Source organism: Cryptomeria japonica, chromosome 3 (genome assembly GCF_030272615.1).
Source record: "Cryptomeria japonica chromosome 3, Sugi_1.0, whole genome shotgun sequence".
Lineage (NCBI taxonomy): Eukaryota > Viridiplantae > Streptophyta > Pinopsida > Cupressales > Cupressaceae > Cryptomeria > Cryptomeria japonica.
In genome coordinates, this window is record NC_081407.1 from 280,015,995 (window position 1) to 280,035,587 (window position 19,593).

A 19,593-nucleotide genomic window follows, 5' to 3' on the forward strand; every position below is an offset into this window, starting at 1 on the left:
CGAATTTTAATCATAATTTGAATTGTGACATGCAAAATGACGTTATTGTCCATTCTATTCAGCAAGTGGTTTTACAAAATATATGGAAAAATAGATGTACTACTATGTTTACTAAAAAATATCATTGTGTAACTGGTACTGCTTTACTCTCATATATTCTTCAGGTGGATTTTCTTTTTTTGCGGATCCAAGCATTATGCAAGAAGAATGACAAGGTCAAGCAACAGCAACAGCCACAGCAGATTAAAGAACAATTTATGAAATTTCAGTCTGATAGTAAGCTCAATCCTTGTAAAGATGTTATACATCTTATATAATCATTGTCTTTTTCTTGTTGCCCTTTGCCTGGACTGCTGGCAATTCAGCTATGTTCTTCACCTCCTTTTGTAGCTTCAAGTTTGTTAGTCAAAAAACATATTTATAAATACTATGTTTAAATTGTGAGAGTAAGTGGACCACCCATATCATGCATAGAATATAAGGTAAAAGAGATAATAAGTTAAATACTATATATATAAGACAAAAAAGCTAGAATGGTCCATATATCCATATTGATGTCAATCCTCTCACCGCTCTTCAAGCAAACTGTAATCTTTGTCCGAGAATGTCAACGATAGAATAATTATGATACTAAGAAGCGTTTCTACTTACTGAGATTTTGTTGATTTCTGTTCTACCCGATAAGAGCTGAAGAAGACAAATTTGAGAGAGGAATTCCTTTTGTAATAAACAAAACTTAATAAAACTATAATTGTCACAGAGCTGCTGCTTATCTATGGCCATCAAAAAGCCTTCCAGAAAATCTACTTGAATTTTGAGCAGAGTAATCCAACACAAAGGACATCCATCTGCATCATGACTTCTTCTCTATGGCACTTCAAACTTTCAAGTTTCAACAGAGATAATTTTGATCTGACTGTGGAGTATGGCCTACTATTACAATCTGTAGCTTTGTTGATGACCAAAATGCAAAGATAAGGTTATGAAAGCCACTTTGCTATAACCTAATATAAAAGGTTCACAGGAATGCAAGGATATTCAACTCCGGAAACTGTTTTCATGATTTCAAATCGTCAGACATGGCACAAGGTATGCAATGCGTTGAAAGAATATCCAGTGTTGCTGCCTTGGCTGCTTTTGTTCCCAAAACAACAATCTGTAGACAATGTCATTCGCAAAAGTAAGAAAAACCTGACATGCTAGATATATAATTGCATAAAGGACCTGAAAAGAGCCTCGCCATTGCGGTGCTAAAACATAGAACAGAGTATACTACCTGCTGATAGTCAAGGGAAAATTGCAGAAATTCATCGTCACAACTTTCTACCATTTCTGCAAGGTGCCTCAGATTCCTTACTTGCACTCCATTGAAAGCCAATACCTGAAAATGTTTATCATGAATATCTAGTGAATAAGAATTCCCAAAAAAGCCATATTACGTAGATAATTTAAAATACCAACTAAAGAGATCTTACCAAAATATATATTTTCAATTGTCATTTTCATACCTGAGTATTGACAATATCCTCATAACCAATATTTATGTCTGCCACAAGCACCTGTCGTTATAAAAAGTCATGTCTCAGGTGATCCAAAAATTAAGATAGCAGTAGACAACATCCATATTCATCAAAATCTTAACAATCTAATGTTTGTGTTTGAAAGTGGTAACCTGAGAAAGCACCACCAACTGTTCATCTTCTGTTTGAGCCATTGAATGTAAAAGCTTGTCCAACAGCTTCACTGGTGCATCGTAGTCATAATCCTTCCCATACTGCTATTTCAGAAGCACAATTAACACGTAAACCTCAAAATAGACTAGTTGATATATCATTGTGTCTAAGAAAACTATAAATCAAGTCCTATTTTGAAGTAGTCTGACCAAAAGGGATCATAAAATATATGCCCACACAATGAATAACAACCATCACATTTAAAAGGAGAACGACACAATTAGATACCTTCCCATAACATACCTCAGAACGAAGATAAGGGACAGAAACGGTTGAAAATACAAAGCCGGCGATAATGTAATAAGATGGGGGCTTGCCCTTGATATGTGCAGGAACTAAACGTTTATGTGTGGAAAGCTCAATGTCATATTCAAAATACTTTGAAGCACGAAGAACTACAACTTTAGCCTGCTCTCCAGTGTACTTCTGTGAAACAAGGTAACTAAAACCAATACGCTCACCACGCCTGAAAGGGACTAAAGCGATGATAAAAAGTATATTAGAAGCACTAGTTTGAACACATTGTTAGCTTGTACAGTGGAATTCATGGAACTAGTTCCAAAAGAACAAATACAGAATTGAATAAAAGTAAAACAAATAATGTTCAATCTACAAGCCCTATCGATGCGAGGTCCAAAAATGGTACAACTATGAATAAGTTAAAAAATTTAACATTTATCCAGCCACTAAGAAGTTCAAAGGTCAAAGATTTTACAAATGACATCAGATAAACAAGGTTTTTAAGCGTATTGGCAGGTAACATTCTGCTTGAGCATGGACAATTGTGTTGATCAAATGTGTTCTATTGTGTCAAGAAATACATACAAAATAAAATGTTTTAACTTTACACAGAAAACGGGCATGATTGACAACACCAAAGATGAAGATAAATGACAACACGAATCTCACAAAATATTATCAATAAATAGCACAAAAAACATAATATTCCTTACCCGTTCCATCATTAGCAATATCAATTCCATCAAAACTGAGGAGTATATCAGATGGCTTCAAGAATGTAAATGCTGGAGCTGTTGGCTCTACTCTTCTTACACGAACACCCTTCTGGTGAAAATTCATTCCCATTGCAAGACGCAAATCAGGATTCTCCATTTTCTGCCATTCTATTCCAAGAATTGGAAATCCTGAAAACACATCTTTTACTTTATGAGAATGACATTACAGAGTCTATGCTTACATAACCTGTCAAAAAAAAGAGTAGTGTTTTCTTACAGAAGTTGTCCTACAAGATCATATAGAGGAAAATAAAAATAAATGTGCAGAAATTCTAGAAAAAAAAAATATAGGCTTTTTAAAATTAAAATATAATAAAACACATACATCAAGATTATATATTCATCATTCAAACACATCAAGATTGTAGAATCAGAATTCACACGATTTATAAAGAACTAAAAGACCAACAATGAAGTTATGAGCATTGAGTATCAAGATTCATAATTCAAATTAAATATTACAGCAAGGGTAAAACAAGAACCCACAATCTGGTTGGGAATAATACATGTGCATGCACCTGGATCAAGTAAACCTTGAATTAAACCTGAAGACAAAAATAAATCTCCAACAGTTTGACTGATCGATTGATGCCACATGATATACCACTGCTAAATTTTAATCGAAAATAAAATTGCAGTCTCTCTTACATAAACCTATTGTGTCAAATTTTCATTTTTGATGTAAACCTATCTTGGCTATCAAGATTCATAATTCAAATTAAATATTTCAGCAAGGGTAAAACAAGAACCCACAATCTGGTGGTGAATAATACATGTGTGATGTGCATGCACCTGGATCAAGTAAACCTTGCATTACATCTGAAGACAAAAATGAATCTCCAAAAGTTTGACTGATAGATTGATGCACATGATATACCACTGCTAAATTTTAATCAAAAATAAAATTGCAGTCTCTCTTACATAAACTTAATGCGTCAAATTTGCACTTTTGATGTAAACCCACCTTTGCAGGCCCTCAAGTCACCAATTGTGGATGCACCTTGGGATGCTCAGGGCTAAGGTTTCTTTAGCACAACAATGATGCCACAGCTTGTAATGTCATTGGAATTATTATATGTCAGACTCAATTCAATTCAACTTTGTGGTGCCTTCAGATCCAGGTTTATTTAGGTCTATATTGGCTACTTTATGTAAAATAGAGGCTTGCATGTGTTATAAGTTATTAACTTTATATAACTTGGAATTATTATATGTCTTATAACTAATTAACTTTATACGTGACTAAAAATGGCACTACAGAATTGATTGTTAGCAATTGGAGGAATTGATTATGTGTTGCATTGATGTTTTGTCATTGATGGCAACACTAGCTGTTTTGGTTGTTGTTGTGACCATTTCACACATCGCCCCATCGCAAATGGGGACCCCCTCTTTTTGCTTGTTTTTCGCTTGTTTTCGCTTTTGTTTTTAGGGTTTTGTTAGTCCGTTAGTTGTCTGGATTTAGGGCTAAGCCTTAGGGTTTTAAATCTTGCCTTTTCAAGCCAAAATCCAGTCATTTTTGAGAGCTTTTGAGCTTTCTTTTCTAGAATGCAAATTTTGAATGCAATGATTTCGCCAAAATGGTCTAATTTTCAATTGGAATGTTCATGCAGAGCTTAAACTTGTCTAAGTGTTGACCGTCAATGTGAATTTTTGTCTGATTGAATATTTTGACTTTTTTGAATTTTGATCCTAGGTATCGGAATTGATTTGTTTTCGCCTCGTGAAGTGTGAAAATGTGAAAAATCTTGTTATTTTGGCCTGTAGGAGCAAAATCGCTCCTGTCCCTCAGTGAAGGACGGGAGCTCATTTTCAAATATCTCATCATCCTTGTAGAGTCCGGACAAATTTTACGTTTGAAGTGATAGAGAACGACAAGATCTTTCATTTGAATATAAATTGAAGATTTTTATGAGCACAGAAATGTCTCCAGGAAGAAAATCGCCCCTGTCCCTCAGTGAAGGACCGGAGCTACAATTCAAATTTCGCCTTGTCCTTGCAAGATTTTGAGAACTTAATGATTTGAGGACGTCCGAAGGAAGATACTTTGCCAAATGAATATAATTTGAGAAGCAAAAAACGAAGGAAAATGACCTATATTGACTAAATCGCTCCTGTCCCTCTCCAAGGGACCAGGGCGAGGTACCTTGTAGCTCTCGTCCCTCTCCCAGGGACCAGAGCGATTTCCTTCATTTTGCAAAATCCAGACAAGGGTCGGGGCAAGTTTATGTTCAAAAACAAGGGAAAACATGAGATGAGCACATTGAATATAAATTGAAGATTTTTGGGACGTCCATACCAGTGTTAAATGCCTAGTTCGCTCCTGTCCCTCAGGAAGGGACCAGAGCGATTTTTGATATAATTGCCTTTTTTTGCAAAATTACAAACAATGTCAAGGCATGGGCGGATAGAGGGAAGAAGGACGAATCCGTTGAATATAAACTTAGCGCATGGCAAAGTGAGATGAAAGCCACAAGGGAAGGATCGCTCCTGTCCCTCTCCAAGGGACCAGGGCGATACAATGGTGATGATGCGTCCCTCCAAAGTTCAAGGTCGTCCCTCCAAGGTTCAAGGCCGATCCAAGTCAAGACGAAGGGTGGCGAGGACATTTCAAGGCATTTCCATCAAGCGCAACGTTGCAAAGGTCATCACATGGAAGGATTTGCACTCTAAAGACCTAGATCGCTCCTGTCCCTCTCCAAGGGACCAGAGCGATATCTACATAATGGCGTAAATTTCAAAAGGCAAACAAGTTTCAAGTTACCAAGAGGGTCGAAAGGACATCATTCCACGCAATGAAGATAATTGCAAGTTGGTACAAACAAGAACAAGCATATTATGATGAACTTCGCTCCTGTCCCTCAGGAAGGGACTAGAGCGATATTGATATATTAGATTAATCCATGCAAGATTTACGTAAAGACAAAGATACACAAGGTTACATATGCTCCAGGACATCGTTTGAAGATAATTTGCAAGAGTTTTAAACGTCCAAACATTGCTAATCGAGGTAAAAGTCTCCCATCGCTCCTGTCCTTTGGACAAGGACCAAGGCGATACTATTAAAACACTCCCGTTCCTTCAAAGATCAAGGCGAGGCGAGGTTAGGAAGTGCGAAGGACGACATTTGGAGGACATTGCAAAGAGGATCGAAGTTTAAAAGTCGCCAAGATCAAGGAGAAATAATAGATCGCTCCTGTCCCTCTCCAAGGGACAAGGGCGATGGTCCCTTTAATGCATCCAAACACATGATAAAAGCGAATGGGAATAAGCGCAAAGGACACAAGCAATGATATTTCGAAGGTCAAAGATACAAGATGAACATGAAGACATGGAGATCGCTCCTGTCCCTCTCCAAGGGACCAGGGCGATAATGGTCATGAGATGCACTTGCTCGCACAAGAAAGAAATTCAAATTCGAAGGACCACCAGATGATCGATTTGGAACGTGGAAATGAAGGAGTTGAACGTTGAAAACGCAAGAATCAAGACCAAAATCATGGATCGCTCCTGTCCCTCTCCAAGGGACCAGAGCGATGAGGTACGTCCCTTTGTTTTCCAGTTTTGGCGCCAAATTAAACAATTCAAATTTTCTTTAAATGCTAAATCAATTTAAAAAATTGAAAATCCATTTTTTATTGGCATTTAATATGGCGTTAACATTTATTAATTATTTTTGCCTTATTTAAAAATCGAAATTTGCAATTTAAAAACGCAAGGCATTAATAGTTAATTATTTAATTAATAAAAAAAAATCGATTTGAGCGCTCAATTAGGCAAGTCGGCCTTGTTATTTCATTGCAAATCATTTAAAAAAAATGGTTTTATTTTTATTAAGTCGGCCTAAGGGGTAAAGGATGCAAGCGCTATATAAGGGGGGTAGAATTATCATTTTCTACATCATTATTTTTTACCTTCCTTCATGCGAGTTGACAAGAGGCGAATATAGTGCGAGTTTCATTTATCCAAGGTGGCGAAGACATTCCAAAGGTGGTGCGACTTCAATTGAAGACCAAGGGTGGCGCGCTTAGACATTCCAAAGGTGGTGCGACTTCAAACCAAAGGTGGCGTAGACATTCCCAAGGTGGTGTGAGGCGGGCGAAGTGTGTTTGAAGAGGTGCGAATTGCATTGAAGATCAAAGGTGGTGCGAATTCGAAGACCACACCAAGAGCGAATTTGAAGATCCATCCAAGACCACGCCTAAGGCGAATTTGCTAAGGACTTGGAGATTTATTTGTGCGAATTTGAAGATCACATTCTCTCCAGAGGTGGCGAAATCAAATTTGAGGGGATCATATTGAAGATTATCTTTATACCTAAATTTTTGCCTAGACAAATTTTGTTTTTGCATTCTAGAGTTAGCTCTATATCGAGGTATGGCGATTTAATTATTATTGTTTTATTCATTCATCGTCATATTTCAAATTTTGAATTTTAAATCTCTTAGCTCAATCGTTGTATTTTGGGAAATGATAACTCTAGGGACTTATCATGAGGTTTCCTAAAATCTATCTCTCTTATCTACGTTATTTATTGCAAAATCTATTTCTTATAATGAAATGTTGTGTAGGTATGGCGACCCCAAAGGCGGGAGCATCCACCAGTCGCTCGGCTCTCATGAAAGAAGATCAGAAGACTGAAGAAGTGGAGACCAAGATCGTGTCCAAGTGGAGCAACATTGGAGATACAAACTTGGGAAACTTTAGCACGAAGAAGTTCCGAGAGGTCCCTTACATCGGCAAGCCATCACCTGTCGCCCGGAGAATAATAGAGAGTGGCATTATCAAGGCGGCCGGTTTTCCTCCAGCTATTCAGTGCCACGAGTTGATGATCGAGTGTGCCCGTCATTACAATCCACAGTCCAGGACAATTGTGTCCAATGAGGGAAACACTTTGGCGTACCTTTCAGAGGAGGCCATAAGTGAAGCCTTCCATCTTCCAGAGCACAGGGACATGATATACAAGAGCATTGAAGGAGCCAGATCAGTGTACGATGATGATCCAGATGCTTGTCTAAGCATAATCAACAAGAACTGGCTACTCAAGAGTCGTCCCCGTCTGAGCAAAGTACCGAACACACCACACCGGATTGATTTCCAAGAGGAGTACAGAGATTTGATTACCATGCTCAACAGAGTTACAGGAGCACCTCATGCCTTCTATTTTGAGAAATGGATGTTTTATTTCATCCAGGTGATTGTTCAAGGAAAGGGTACAATACATTGGGCTAGGATAATTAGCCATTGCTTAGACGTACAGTTGAGAAGACTCAGGGCTACTAAGTCCTTCCACATGAGTTCATACGTCATCTATGCCTTAATCAGGAGCGTTGAGTACGCAGGACTACCTCACAGAGGAGTGATTGGAAGAGGACCCGGCGAGGTCAGAGTTTGTGAATCCTATACCTACTTGCATCATCCACCAGGGAAGAACTACAAGTTAATCAATGATACTTTCACGATGAACATCACCAGGACGTTGCAAGGAGGGATTCACAACAGATTATCTCAGGATGCCCAGGAGTTAATCAAGAGGTACGGTGCTTGGTTCATTCAGTTTCCCAAGTTCACTTACATTAGAGTGTATGGATGTCCTTTACCCCCATACATGTTGCCGAGATACCCGACAGACAGAATTGTGTTACTTGAAGTAACAAGGCAGTTGGCAGCATATGTGAAGGCATTCAGACACAGACATCAGAATGGAGTTCAGGTACCTATTATTTTGGGTAATTCAGTTGAGGTATGTCCCAATGTCTCAGCCATGGATGACGCAGAGAGGGAGTTAGCCTTGTATCCTTTTTCATCTTTTGCTTGGAGGAATAGTTTTGATCCTCATGGACATTTAGAGGAGACAGTCGGTAGAAGATTTAGACATGAGTACCAAATTGAAGATTTTATGATGAATCTCCTAGATGATCTTGAAGTGAAACGCAAGATACATTCTAGATTGCCTTTGGATTTCATCAGGAAATGTAAGATTTACAGAGTAGCCGACCAAGCTCAGGACAACGGCAGGCACATCCAATCTTCATATGATAGAGAGAGCAAAACAATAAGTTTGAATTGGAATGAGCCCGAAGCCGTGGATTTAGATGATTTGATGGCACCAGTCTTGTCTTGTACTCGCAGATGGGTAGACGTTCAGCATCAGAAGTTGAGAGAACAAGGCATAGCCATGTCTTTTACTTTGGAAGAAAAGCCAGCCGAAGGTGGAGCCAGTGTTAGTGAAGGCAATCCTAATCCTAGGAATTCAGGTGAAGGTAACCTTCGATGTGCCAGTGAGGGCAATCTCCATTCGAGAGGTTCAAAGAGAAAGGAAAGATCAGAAAAGAGAGAGCCTTCCAAGAAAAAGCAAGGTGCTAACAAAGATCAAACACCAGGTACTTCTTCCAGGCCAGAAGATAGAACAGTTCGAGTGGAAGAATCCATGGAATCGATGGTACAGAATGACAGACAGGAGGAAGAACAGGCACAGCATGTTTCATCCGATGGATCTCTCCAAGACTATGATTTAGATAATGATAATGAAGTAACATCTCCTCCCAGACAAGAAGAAGTAGTACACAAAGAAATTCAAGTTCAAGAGACAAGATCAAATATCCCAGATTGGTTGAAGGAAAGATTGACTAAGGTGATCGTAATTGAGGACGAGGACAGTGCAATTGATCTAGAGAGCCTTGTTGGACGCTCACATATGACAACAGAGAAGAAGAAGGCTACAAAGATGTCCAAGATGATTCGAGATGAGACTGGATCTAGAAAACTGCAGATAGCTACACCGGCGGCAGACAAATATGAGGGTGAGATCCTAGCAGAAGACTATCATATACAGACTATTGAGTTGGGACCATCCACAGCAGAGCAGACTCTAGATGATGCCACCGACACATTTGAGGCATTGAAGGACAAGCTTAGAGAAGAAGTAGAAAAGAATAGAAAGCTTGAAAGAGAGGTCGGAGCATGGAGGACGTATTTCAGTCACATCAATGAACCTTTGGGACGTCAGGATCCAGTTAGATCACCATTGCAGGCATTGCCCCTTCAATCAATCAATGAGGCAGAAAGATTCAGGAACCTGGTCCAGCGTATATGTGGTTGGATGGATAGATCTCACACGGTGGCCATTGAGTTTATTACAAGGATGTCGAAGATCACCCACCAGGCTATCCAAGTTCTTGAGATAATCCACAGATTGATGGCAACAGTAGCTGCATTTGCCCATACCAAGGACGTTGTCATTCCTGTCTTGAAAGTTATAAGACACACATCCAGAAGAATTTTAGCACAAGAGAGGATCTTAGAAGGTGATTCTCACAGTTTGTTTCAGTGGTCAACCTTACTCCATATAAAGAGTGTTCTCTTTGAGGACATCAGTGTTAGATGTGGTCAAGTTGAGGAGGTGATCAATCCGATCCAGGACAGAGTATTTGAGGTACTTCGTACCATTCTTGGCAGAAGGATCGAGGTCGAGACAGATGTGGATTTACAAGAGTTTGAGGATAGAATCACGATCATCTTTCGCAAGGACGCAGATGTTACAGATGAGCAGTATGATCAGATGTATGCCACCATGCTCCTGATTGATAGAACAAAGGAACTTGAACCTACTTGGGACGCAGCTCTTCTAGATGCATTTGATCAGGTTATCCACTTAGAAGAGAGTATCAAGAATCTTCCCGAGATTCCAAGCACAGAAATCGAAGGAATCGTGGCAAAATTCATTGCATATGCTAAGAAAGAGAATTGGAAAGGGAATAAGATTCTAGATGAAAGGTTGTTACAGATGACATGACATCTTATTTCTCATTGGTTGATACCTCCTAGATTTTTGTGCCAAATTTAATATTTGGCTATGTATTTAATATTGTTCAGTAAAAAGGAGGTCATTTGTAACAAACCCTAATTAGGGTTTAGGTGTCATGATCTTGTCCATTGATTTACTTTCAATCTGGACCTTTCATTGTAACTGGGGATGCTATTTATACCCCCATTTTCCATTTCATTTATAATAGAATAGATGTAATAGAGTAAGAGAAGAATAGGAAAATAGTGAAATAGAGAGATTAGAAGTGTAAGCTATTTTTATTTTGTAGCAAGATTGAGTCTTGAAGAGAGAAGTTCAAGCAATTGTTGTATATGATGACTTGGAAATTAATAAAATATTGAAGTTATGGTGTTTTGTTGCAAGTTTCTTGAGTTATCTTCATGGTTGTTGGATGTACTTGAATCACGCTCAATCAAAGTAGTTTGTTAATTTGAAAGACTAAGTGTGAGATTTGATATTTGGTAGGATTCGCAATCCAAACCACTAGCTTCTTGCTGATTGTAGGAACGCCTTGCGTGGTCGACTGGAAAACACTTTGAGTCCTTAACCTTCAAGCATTTTCGCATCTAGGATATGTACCTTCGTAGTAGTGTCCTTGGTCTTTGATGCATTGAACACCATTATTACCTTAGAAGATCGCACTAATTTCAGTTGAGTTGTTATCTTATGGCAAAATTGAAATTGGTTGAGTCTTGCCAAATCTCATTCATGCTAAGTCGTTCCTAGGGTTAGGCTAGATTAGATTTACTTAAACCCTGTCCTTTTTCCATTTTTTTTTGAAGGTTCTTTTTAGATTAGTGAAATCTTCGAACCATTGAATCCGTAAGAAGCCTTGAAGGAAACAGCAAATCACATCATACCACTAAAAGCTTGTCCACACGTGGAGACCCCACTAAAAGAACCTTGGAGTCCATCTAACTGATCCTTTTTGCAGATCTTCAGCAGTTAGAGACTATTTTCTCAAGAGAGGATAAGATGCCTGTCGGTATTTTATTCTGTGTATGATTGTGTACAAAATACACGTCAACAGTTGTTTACCGGTTTCCGGTAGGTTCTAGTAGAGCGGTTGGATTATGATATTGATCCGATATGCTTCGGTTTGTAGAATTCGTTTGGATCTGTCATTCATGCTATTCAGATGTGTATCACGATCAGTTGGTTAGGGATTTGATGACTCGGGAGCTATCATTTATTCTAGTAAGCCTTTTGGTTACCCGGTAAGGGTTTTCCTGGCAGAGCTTTGTTGAGGATCTTTTGATTGATAAGTGGTGTCGGTGCGGCTTCTAGATGCTTTCAGGATGCTATTGATTATCTTGTTCGTGTTCCTATTGATCGGTGGTGTTGCATTTAGGACCGGACCTAATGTTATCTTATTCTGCTAGGTTGTGGACCAGTTTATGTAACGTGTTGGTGGATGATCTCGATGCGTTTTCCATTGGATCTATTAATTGGACTATGTTGTTTCGGTCTTAGGCCGACTTGGTTGATTATTAGATTGCGGGTTTATGTTATGAATTTATTGTATTATCTTTTAGGTGGCCAACCTAATTGTTTAGGTCCCGGGTTGGTATAAATATGATGTAAGATCGATTTGTGGATCGTAGAGATCATGAGTTTTTGGGATATAGGATTATCTGTGTGTGAATAAGGTTGTAATCATATGCAGAGGTTTTGGTCGATCATAGGTGATCAAATTGGGTTGGTGAAAGAGGTTTAAGACCTCTGGTATTGAGCTTAACCGGAACTGTATTCAGGCATAGGAGATGCTATTCTTGCAGTTCACTCTTCTTTCCGAATTGTAGTCTGGGTTTATTTTATAGTCAATGAGGCTCCTTTTGTGATGAGCAGTGCGCTCTAGGCTTTTGGCCTTCCTGCATGTGCAAACCCCTCTTTTTGTAATCACATACTTACTGCAGAAGTATTCCCTTTACCGGGTTTTCCATGTACAAATCTTGGTGTTATCTTTTGTGGATGGTTGGTAAATATTTTGTGGTTTATAATTGTGCTTAACTGTTATATCTGCTATTTCGGTATTTGGTTTATGTATTCCAGTAATAAAGTTTTAATGCTTAAAGTTCTATAATCTGTTGACAATTGATTCACCCACCCCCACCCCCTCTCAGTCGTCCACCGGTTATTTGAGTTGTCTGACAATTGGTATCGGAGCTTGGTCCTCTCTACAAAAGCTTAACCGCTTGATGAAGATCCTATGGCGTCTAATAGTTCAAGTTCATTTGCAACCATTTTCCAGAGAGAAATTCCTAGGCTTGATGGAACAAATTACAGAGTATGGAAGATTCAGATGGAGACTCATCTGAGATGTCTTGGTAAGGAGATTTGGGAGATCACTGAGAAGGGATATACACCTCATAATCTGGCATCTAGAAATCCTCCTCCAGAAGCCCTTTTGTGTGCACTTTCTAATCAGCAAATTATGGGACTAACTGACAAATCAACTACAAAGGCTATATGGGATAAATTGGAGACTCTAAATGAAGGTGACCCTGCTGTTAAAATTACTAAACTTGATGGTTACCAGGTGAGATATGAGAACCTGAAGATGGAAGAAGATGAAAGGATTACTACTTTTGTGGAGAGAGTTAAAAAAATTGTTTTGGTGATCTCTAAGCAAAGATGAAATAGTTTCTAAAGTATTGAGAGTTTTGCCACTAGCTTATAAGATGAAGGCTACTGCAATTAATGAGTTGAGAACAATGGCAAACACTTCTGTTAATAGGGATACCTTGGTTGGGAAGTTATCTGCTTTTGCGCTTGAGGAATTTGGTCTTTCTGGAGTTACAAAATCTAAACCTGCTTTTTATGCATCTACATCATCTACCAGCAAGAATGATTGGAGAGCCTTATATGCTAAGCAACTGGAGGAAATGAAGAAAGAAGATGAAGAATTTGAGCAACTTGAAGCCCTATTTGCTAGAAGAGTACCTAAAAGTCTGGCAAGAAGTATGAAAAAAATCACCTTTTAAATGTTTTGCATGTAATAAGATAGGTCATTTTGCATCTAGATGTCCTGAAAGGAATTCAAGATTTGAGAAAAGAGCTAGAAGATCTTTTAGGCCTAACCATGATTATCAGAACAAGCATAAGTACAGGAGGAACAAAGACAAATCATGCTACCATGCGGATGAGGAAGGTGTGACTGATTCTGATGATGAAACGGCACAAGATTCAGCTAGTGGATCCGGCAATGGAAAGTAATGGGTATTCTTGACTATCAAGGAAGATGATCTGATACCTGAAGAAAAGGCCCTTGCTGCTAAAGTTGAAGACAAGGATGAATTGGTGATAGACAGTGGATGTTCACATCATGTGACAGGAGATAAAAGGAAGTTTCTATCTTTGCAAGAATTTGATGGCGTTCTATTTAGATTTAGAGATGACAAAGCATGCATGATCAAGGGAAGAGGAACTATATCATTGGATGGTACGCATGATACTGATATGATACTGATAATGTTCATTATGTTGAAGGTTTAAGGCATAATCTTTTGAGTGTAGGACAGTTGGTGGATAAGGGATTTCAGTTATAGTTCAAGGATGAAAAATGCAAGATTATCAACTAATCTAGATTACAGATTGCAACCGGTACTCAAACTAAAGGTAACATATTTCATTTGAACTCCTGTGAAAAGACATGTTTGATTGCACAAATTGATGAGAGTTGGCTATGGCATAAGAGGTTGTGTCATGTGAATTTTGATTGCACTGTAAAGATTAGTTCTACTAAGGCAGTTAGAGATATACCTAAGATTGTGAAGCCCTATAATCCGGTATGTAAGAAATGTCAAATGGGAAAGCAAGACAGAACTTCTTTTAAGAGTATACAGGACAAATCTAATGATGTTCTTGATCTCATTCATACTGATTTGTGTGGTCCTGCTAGAATCAAAAGTTTTCACGGTGATAGATATTTTATGCTAATCATTGATGACTATTCTAGAATGATGTGGGTTACTTTTCTAAGGGAGAAATTTGAAGAATTTGAAAAGTTCAAAATCTTTAAAGCTATAGTTGAGACAGAGACAAGATTGAAGATTAAATGCTTAAAGTCAGATCAGGGTGGAGAATTCACATCCGGTGAATTTAACAGTTATTGTGAAAAGAATGAGATAAAGAGAGTTATCTGCACCCCAGACACCTCAACAGAATGGAGTTGTGGAAAGGAAGAACATAACTATCCTGAATGCGGCTAAAACTATGATGATGGAAGTTAATTAGACTCATATCTACTGGAGAGAAGTTGTGAGCACGGCAGTATACACATTCAACAGAGTTCATATCAAAGGAGACACCAGTAAGACACCTTATGAGTTATGGTTTGGTCATACCCCTACAATTAAATATTTCAGAATCTTTGGTAGTAAATGCTATATCAAAAGAGATGATTCCATTGGAAAGTTTGATCCTAGATGTGATGAAGGAATATTTTTTGGCTATTCTAATGAATAGCAAAGCATATAGATGTTATAACAAAAGATTGCAGAGAATTATGAAGAGCATTAATGTCAAGGTGGATGAGCTGAACAGAAGTCAAATCAGAACTTATGAGAGAGAACCGACAGTGGAAATGATCATAACTGAATCGGTAGCACCTACACCAGAACAGAATGTTGAACTAGTTACTCCGGCGGTATCAGAAAATTCAACAGTAACTGAAGATCAAAGTAGAGGAACAGAAAATCAGAAGACTCCCAAGTATGTTATAAGGTTAAATCATTCAGAAGATCAGATTATTGGAGACCAAAATAAACGAGTGATGACAAGAAGAAGGTTGGCAGCTGATGAGGTATGTTTAATTTCTCAAATTGAACCGGCATCAGTAATTGAAGCATGCAAAGATGAAAGTTGGATAAAAGCTATGGAAGAGGAATTAGATCAAATAGAAAATAATTAAAAATGGACTTTAGTTCCCTGGACTAAAAATAAAAATGTTATTGAGACTAAATGGGTTTTTATGAATAAATTGAATGAAGATGGACAAGTTGTGAGGAATATGGCTAAATTGGTTTGTAAAGGATATTCTCAGAAGGAAGGAATTGATTATGATGAGACTTTTGCTTCGGTTGCTAGGATTGAAGTTGTGAGATTATTTCTTGCTTATGTTGCCCATAAGAACTACAAGGTTTATCAGATGGATGTTAAGTGTGCATTTCTGAATGGAGATCTTGAAGAGGAAGTTTACATTGAGTAGCCTGATGGATTTTCACTTTCAGATGATAAAAACACGGTTTGTAGGTTAAGAAAAACTTTATATGGATTGAAACAAGCCCCTAGAGCTTGGTATGAAAGATTGGATAAATATCTTTTGAAGCTTGGTTTCACTAAAGGTAATGCTGACAATAATTTATATTATAAGATCACTGATGATGACATATTGATTGAAGTCTTTGTTGACGATATCATTTTTTGAGGGGAGGATAAGTTATGTATGAAATTCTCTGATAATATGAAGAATGAATTTGAGATGTCTATGATTGGGGAGATGAAATTTTTCTTAGGTTTGCAGATTACTCAGACTGATAAAGGTATTTTCATCTGTCAAACTAAGTATGCTAGGGAAGTGTTGAAGAAATTTGGTATAAAAAATTCTAAACTGGTTGGTACTCCTATGGTTACAAGTGAGAAATTGACTAAAATAGATGCATCAGCACTGGTAAATCCTACAAGGTACAAGTCTATGATTGGAGGTTTGTTATATCTTGACTCAGACTAGACCGGATATAATGAATGTAGTTTATATTGTATCAAGATATCATAGTGATCCTAGAGAGAATCATGAGAGTGCGGTGAAAAGGATTTTCAGGTATTTGCAAGGAACAACTGAATATGGTTTGTGGTATCCTAAAGATGATGGTTTACACTATGTGCATATACAGATGCCGATTGGGCTGGAGATGTTGATGACCGGAAGAGCAAATCCGGTGGAACTTTTTTTGTTGGAAAGAAACTTGTTTCATGGATCAGCAAGAAGCAGTCATGTACCTTTTTATCTACTGCTGAAGCTGGGTATGTTGTTGTTGCTACTAACTGTACACAAGTTCTATGGATGAAGCAAATGTTGAAGGATATAAGGGTGGATTGTAATGAATCGACAGTTATTTACTGTGATAACTCTGCTGCTATTGACATATCAAAGAATCCGGTATTTCATTCTAAGACAAGGCACATATCTATCAAGTACGACTTTTTGAAGAAGGCGGAAGCAAATGAAGTCAGACTGGTTTATGTGAACACTCAAGAGCAAATTTCAGATATCTTCGCTAAACATTTGCCTAAGGAATCATTTGAGTACTTCAGAGACAGATTGGAGGTTTTTGCCCCTCCACTAGACCTGAATGATGCTAATTGGCATCAGTTCGCTATGCATTTACAGAGCTACTATTCATTCTGGATTGATGTGTTGGTGCTACTACTCAGGGGGAGTAGTCAGCTGTGTGTTTCAGTGGATTTATGATTTTTCTTTGATGTTATGTCAGATTTTTGGCATTGATGTCAAAGGGGGAGAGATGTGAAAAACAGAGCTTAATAGAATATCAGTCAAGGGGAGAGATCAGAGCTTAACAAGGATATCATTCACAAGGGGAGTTTGTTAACTTCATTGTAATATCACTTTATAAGAGATTGTTGGTTGTCTTCCTTTGGAGGAGACTTGTTTGGCATTTCTTGGCACTTTGATGTTTTTCACATCTAGTGTTGCCATAAATGCCAAAGGGGGAGATTGTTGGCAATTGGAGGAATTGATTATGTGTCGCATTGATGTTTTGTCATTGATGGCAACACCGGTTGTTTTTGTTGTTTACCGGTAGGTTCCAGTAGAGTGGTTGGATTATGATATTGATCCGGTATGCTTTGGTTTGTGTAATTGGTTTGGATTTGTCATTCACGCTATTCAGATGTGTATCACAATCAGTTGGTTCGAGATTTGATTACTCGGGAGCTATCATTTGTTCTAGTAAGCCTTTTGGTCACACCGGTAAGGGTTTTACCGGTAGAGCTTTGTTGAAGATCTTTTGATGCACTTGATAAGTGGGGTTGGTGCGGTTTCTAGATGGCTTTCAGGATGCTATTGGTTATCTTGTTCGTGTTCTTGTTGATCGGTGGTGTTGCGTTTACGACCAAACCTAATGCTATCTTATTTTGCTAGGTTATGGACCGGTTTATGTAAAGTGTTGGTGGATGATCCCGATGCGTTTTTGGTTGGATCTATTGATTGGATTATGTTGTTTCGGTCTTAGGCCGACTTGGTTGATCATTGGATTGCAGGTTTATGTAATAAATTTATTGTATTATCTTTTAGGTGGCCGACCTAATTGTTTAGGTCCCAGGTTGGTATAAATATGATGTAAGATCTCTTTGTAGATCGTGGGTTTTTGGGATATAGGATTATCTGTGTGCGAATAAAGTTGTAATCATATGCAGAGGTTTTGGTCGATCATAGGTGATCAAATTGGGTTGGTGAAAGAGGTTTAAGACCTCTGGTACTGAGTTTAATCGGAACTGTATTCAGACATAGGAAATGATATTCTTGCAGTTCACTCTTCTTTCCAGATTGTAGTCTGGATTTATTTTGTTGTCAGTGAGCCTCCTTTTGTGATGAGCAGTGCGCTCTAGGTTGTTGGTCTTCCTGCATGTGTAGGCCCCTCTTTTTGTAATCACATACTTACTGCAGAAGTATTATCACAATGTGGGTAGGCTTCCCACCGTGGTTTTTCCCTTTACCGGGTTTTCCATGTACAAATCTTGGTGTTATCTTTTGTGGATGGTTGGTAAATGTTTTGTGGTTTATATTTGTGCTTAACTGTTATATCTGCTATTCCGGTAATAAGGTTTTAATGCTTAAAGTTCTATAATCTGTTGACAACTGATTCACCCCCGCCCCCTCTCAGTTGTCCACCGGTTATCTGAGTTGTCTAACATTGATAAGAGTTATAATTTGGAAAATTGTATGTACCATCCCTACTTTGTGGAACTTATCGATCCCAAGAATTACAGGAACATAAACTTACAGTTCCATTAATGAAAATAGGTATTTCAATATCTTAAACATTCATTCAATAACCAAAATTCTTTGTATAGCGTACACCATTAGCTTCACATAGTAAGCCAGATGGAATCTGAAAATGAGAAATGAAAGTGTCTGATGGGTTAGTCATTTAAGATCCTCACTATAAATTATTTAAGAATTTAAAATGGCTGCCAGACATCTAGGTTAGAGATAGGTACAATGAGGTAAAGAGCACAGGAGGAGCTAGGGTTTGCAGGCTCTCTTTTGTGGCTTTGGGGAGCAATTTGGTCAGCATATTTTGCAGGTTGTTTGTAGGCTTGCTGTTGTAGTTCTCTGATCATAAAAGATAGTTTTGTAAGGAAAAAGGAACATTTTCCGTAGGTAAAATTTGATGAACATAAAATTATCCAAGAATATGATATAGAATAATAGACATGATATTTCCACGGTCCACAATAGTGCTTCTGGCTGCAACTGAGTAGAGATTACTAATCAGCATTTTGGATCACAGTTTGTGATTCATCATTGGCAAAGGGATGAACTTTGGCTAAATTGCAGACCATGCTCCTTGAAAAGAGATCAGGAGGGAAGGAGAAGCAAAAAATGAGAGAAAGGAAGATGGCAAATTCAACAAAAAAATTAAAAAAAGTTCAACAAGAGTCAAACCAATATAAGAGACATTATATAACCATATTCCATAGTATTGACTGAGGATTTTTTTGGATATATTTGTGCAATGTTTTTGCCTTGACACTTTGGATCATACTCCGTGATCCATCATCAGAGTAAAGAACAAGAATATTGAACATTGACTAGTCAAACCATTTAGATTGAGAATAATATATATATATATATATATGTCGTGTTTTAATCACATTGAAAATCGCATTTAAATCTGAAAAAAATCATGTCTAATTTTCCTACGCCCCCCTAAACTACCGAAACCCTAAAAATGAGCAATTTTTTATAAAATAAGTCGGGCATTGTTTTTTG

The 19,593-nt window shown here is 37.9% G+C and overlaps 1 protein-coding gene across 2 annotated transcripts in view; it reads right to left on the reverse strand.

Moving 5' to 3' along the window:
• Positions 1-483: 483 nt before the first annotated feature.
• The window catches only part of LOC131029602 (protease Do-like 9), a 45,203-nt gene continuing 26,093 nt past the window's right edge, over positions 484-19,593 (reverse strand). The window contains exons 5-10 of one of the 2 annotated variants that reach the window (XM_057960142.2): positions 2,687-2,878; positions 1,962-2,209; positions 1,673-1,774; positions 1,509-1,559; positions 1,277-1,381; positions 484-1,156 (exon numbers count right to left, since the gene is read on the reverse strand). In XM_057960142.2, coding sequence (XP_057816125.2) covers positions 1,058-1,156; positions 1,277-1,381; positions 1,509-1,559; positions 1,673-1,774; positions 1,962-2,209; positions 2,687-2,878 — 797 coding nt within the window. In that variant the 3' untranslated portion in view covers positions 484-1,057. The remainder of the gene's footprint in view (positions 1,157-1,276; positions 1,382-1,508; positions 1,560-1,672; positions 1,775-1,961; positions 2,210-2,686; positions 2,879-19,593) is intronic. The other variant, XM_057960143.2, reaches the window with a different exon arrangement.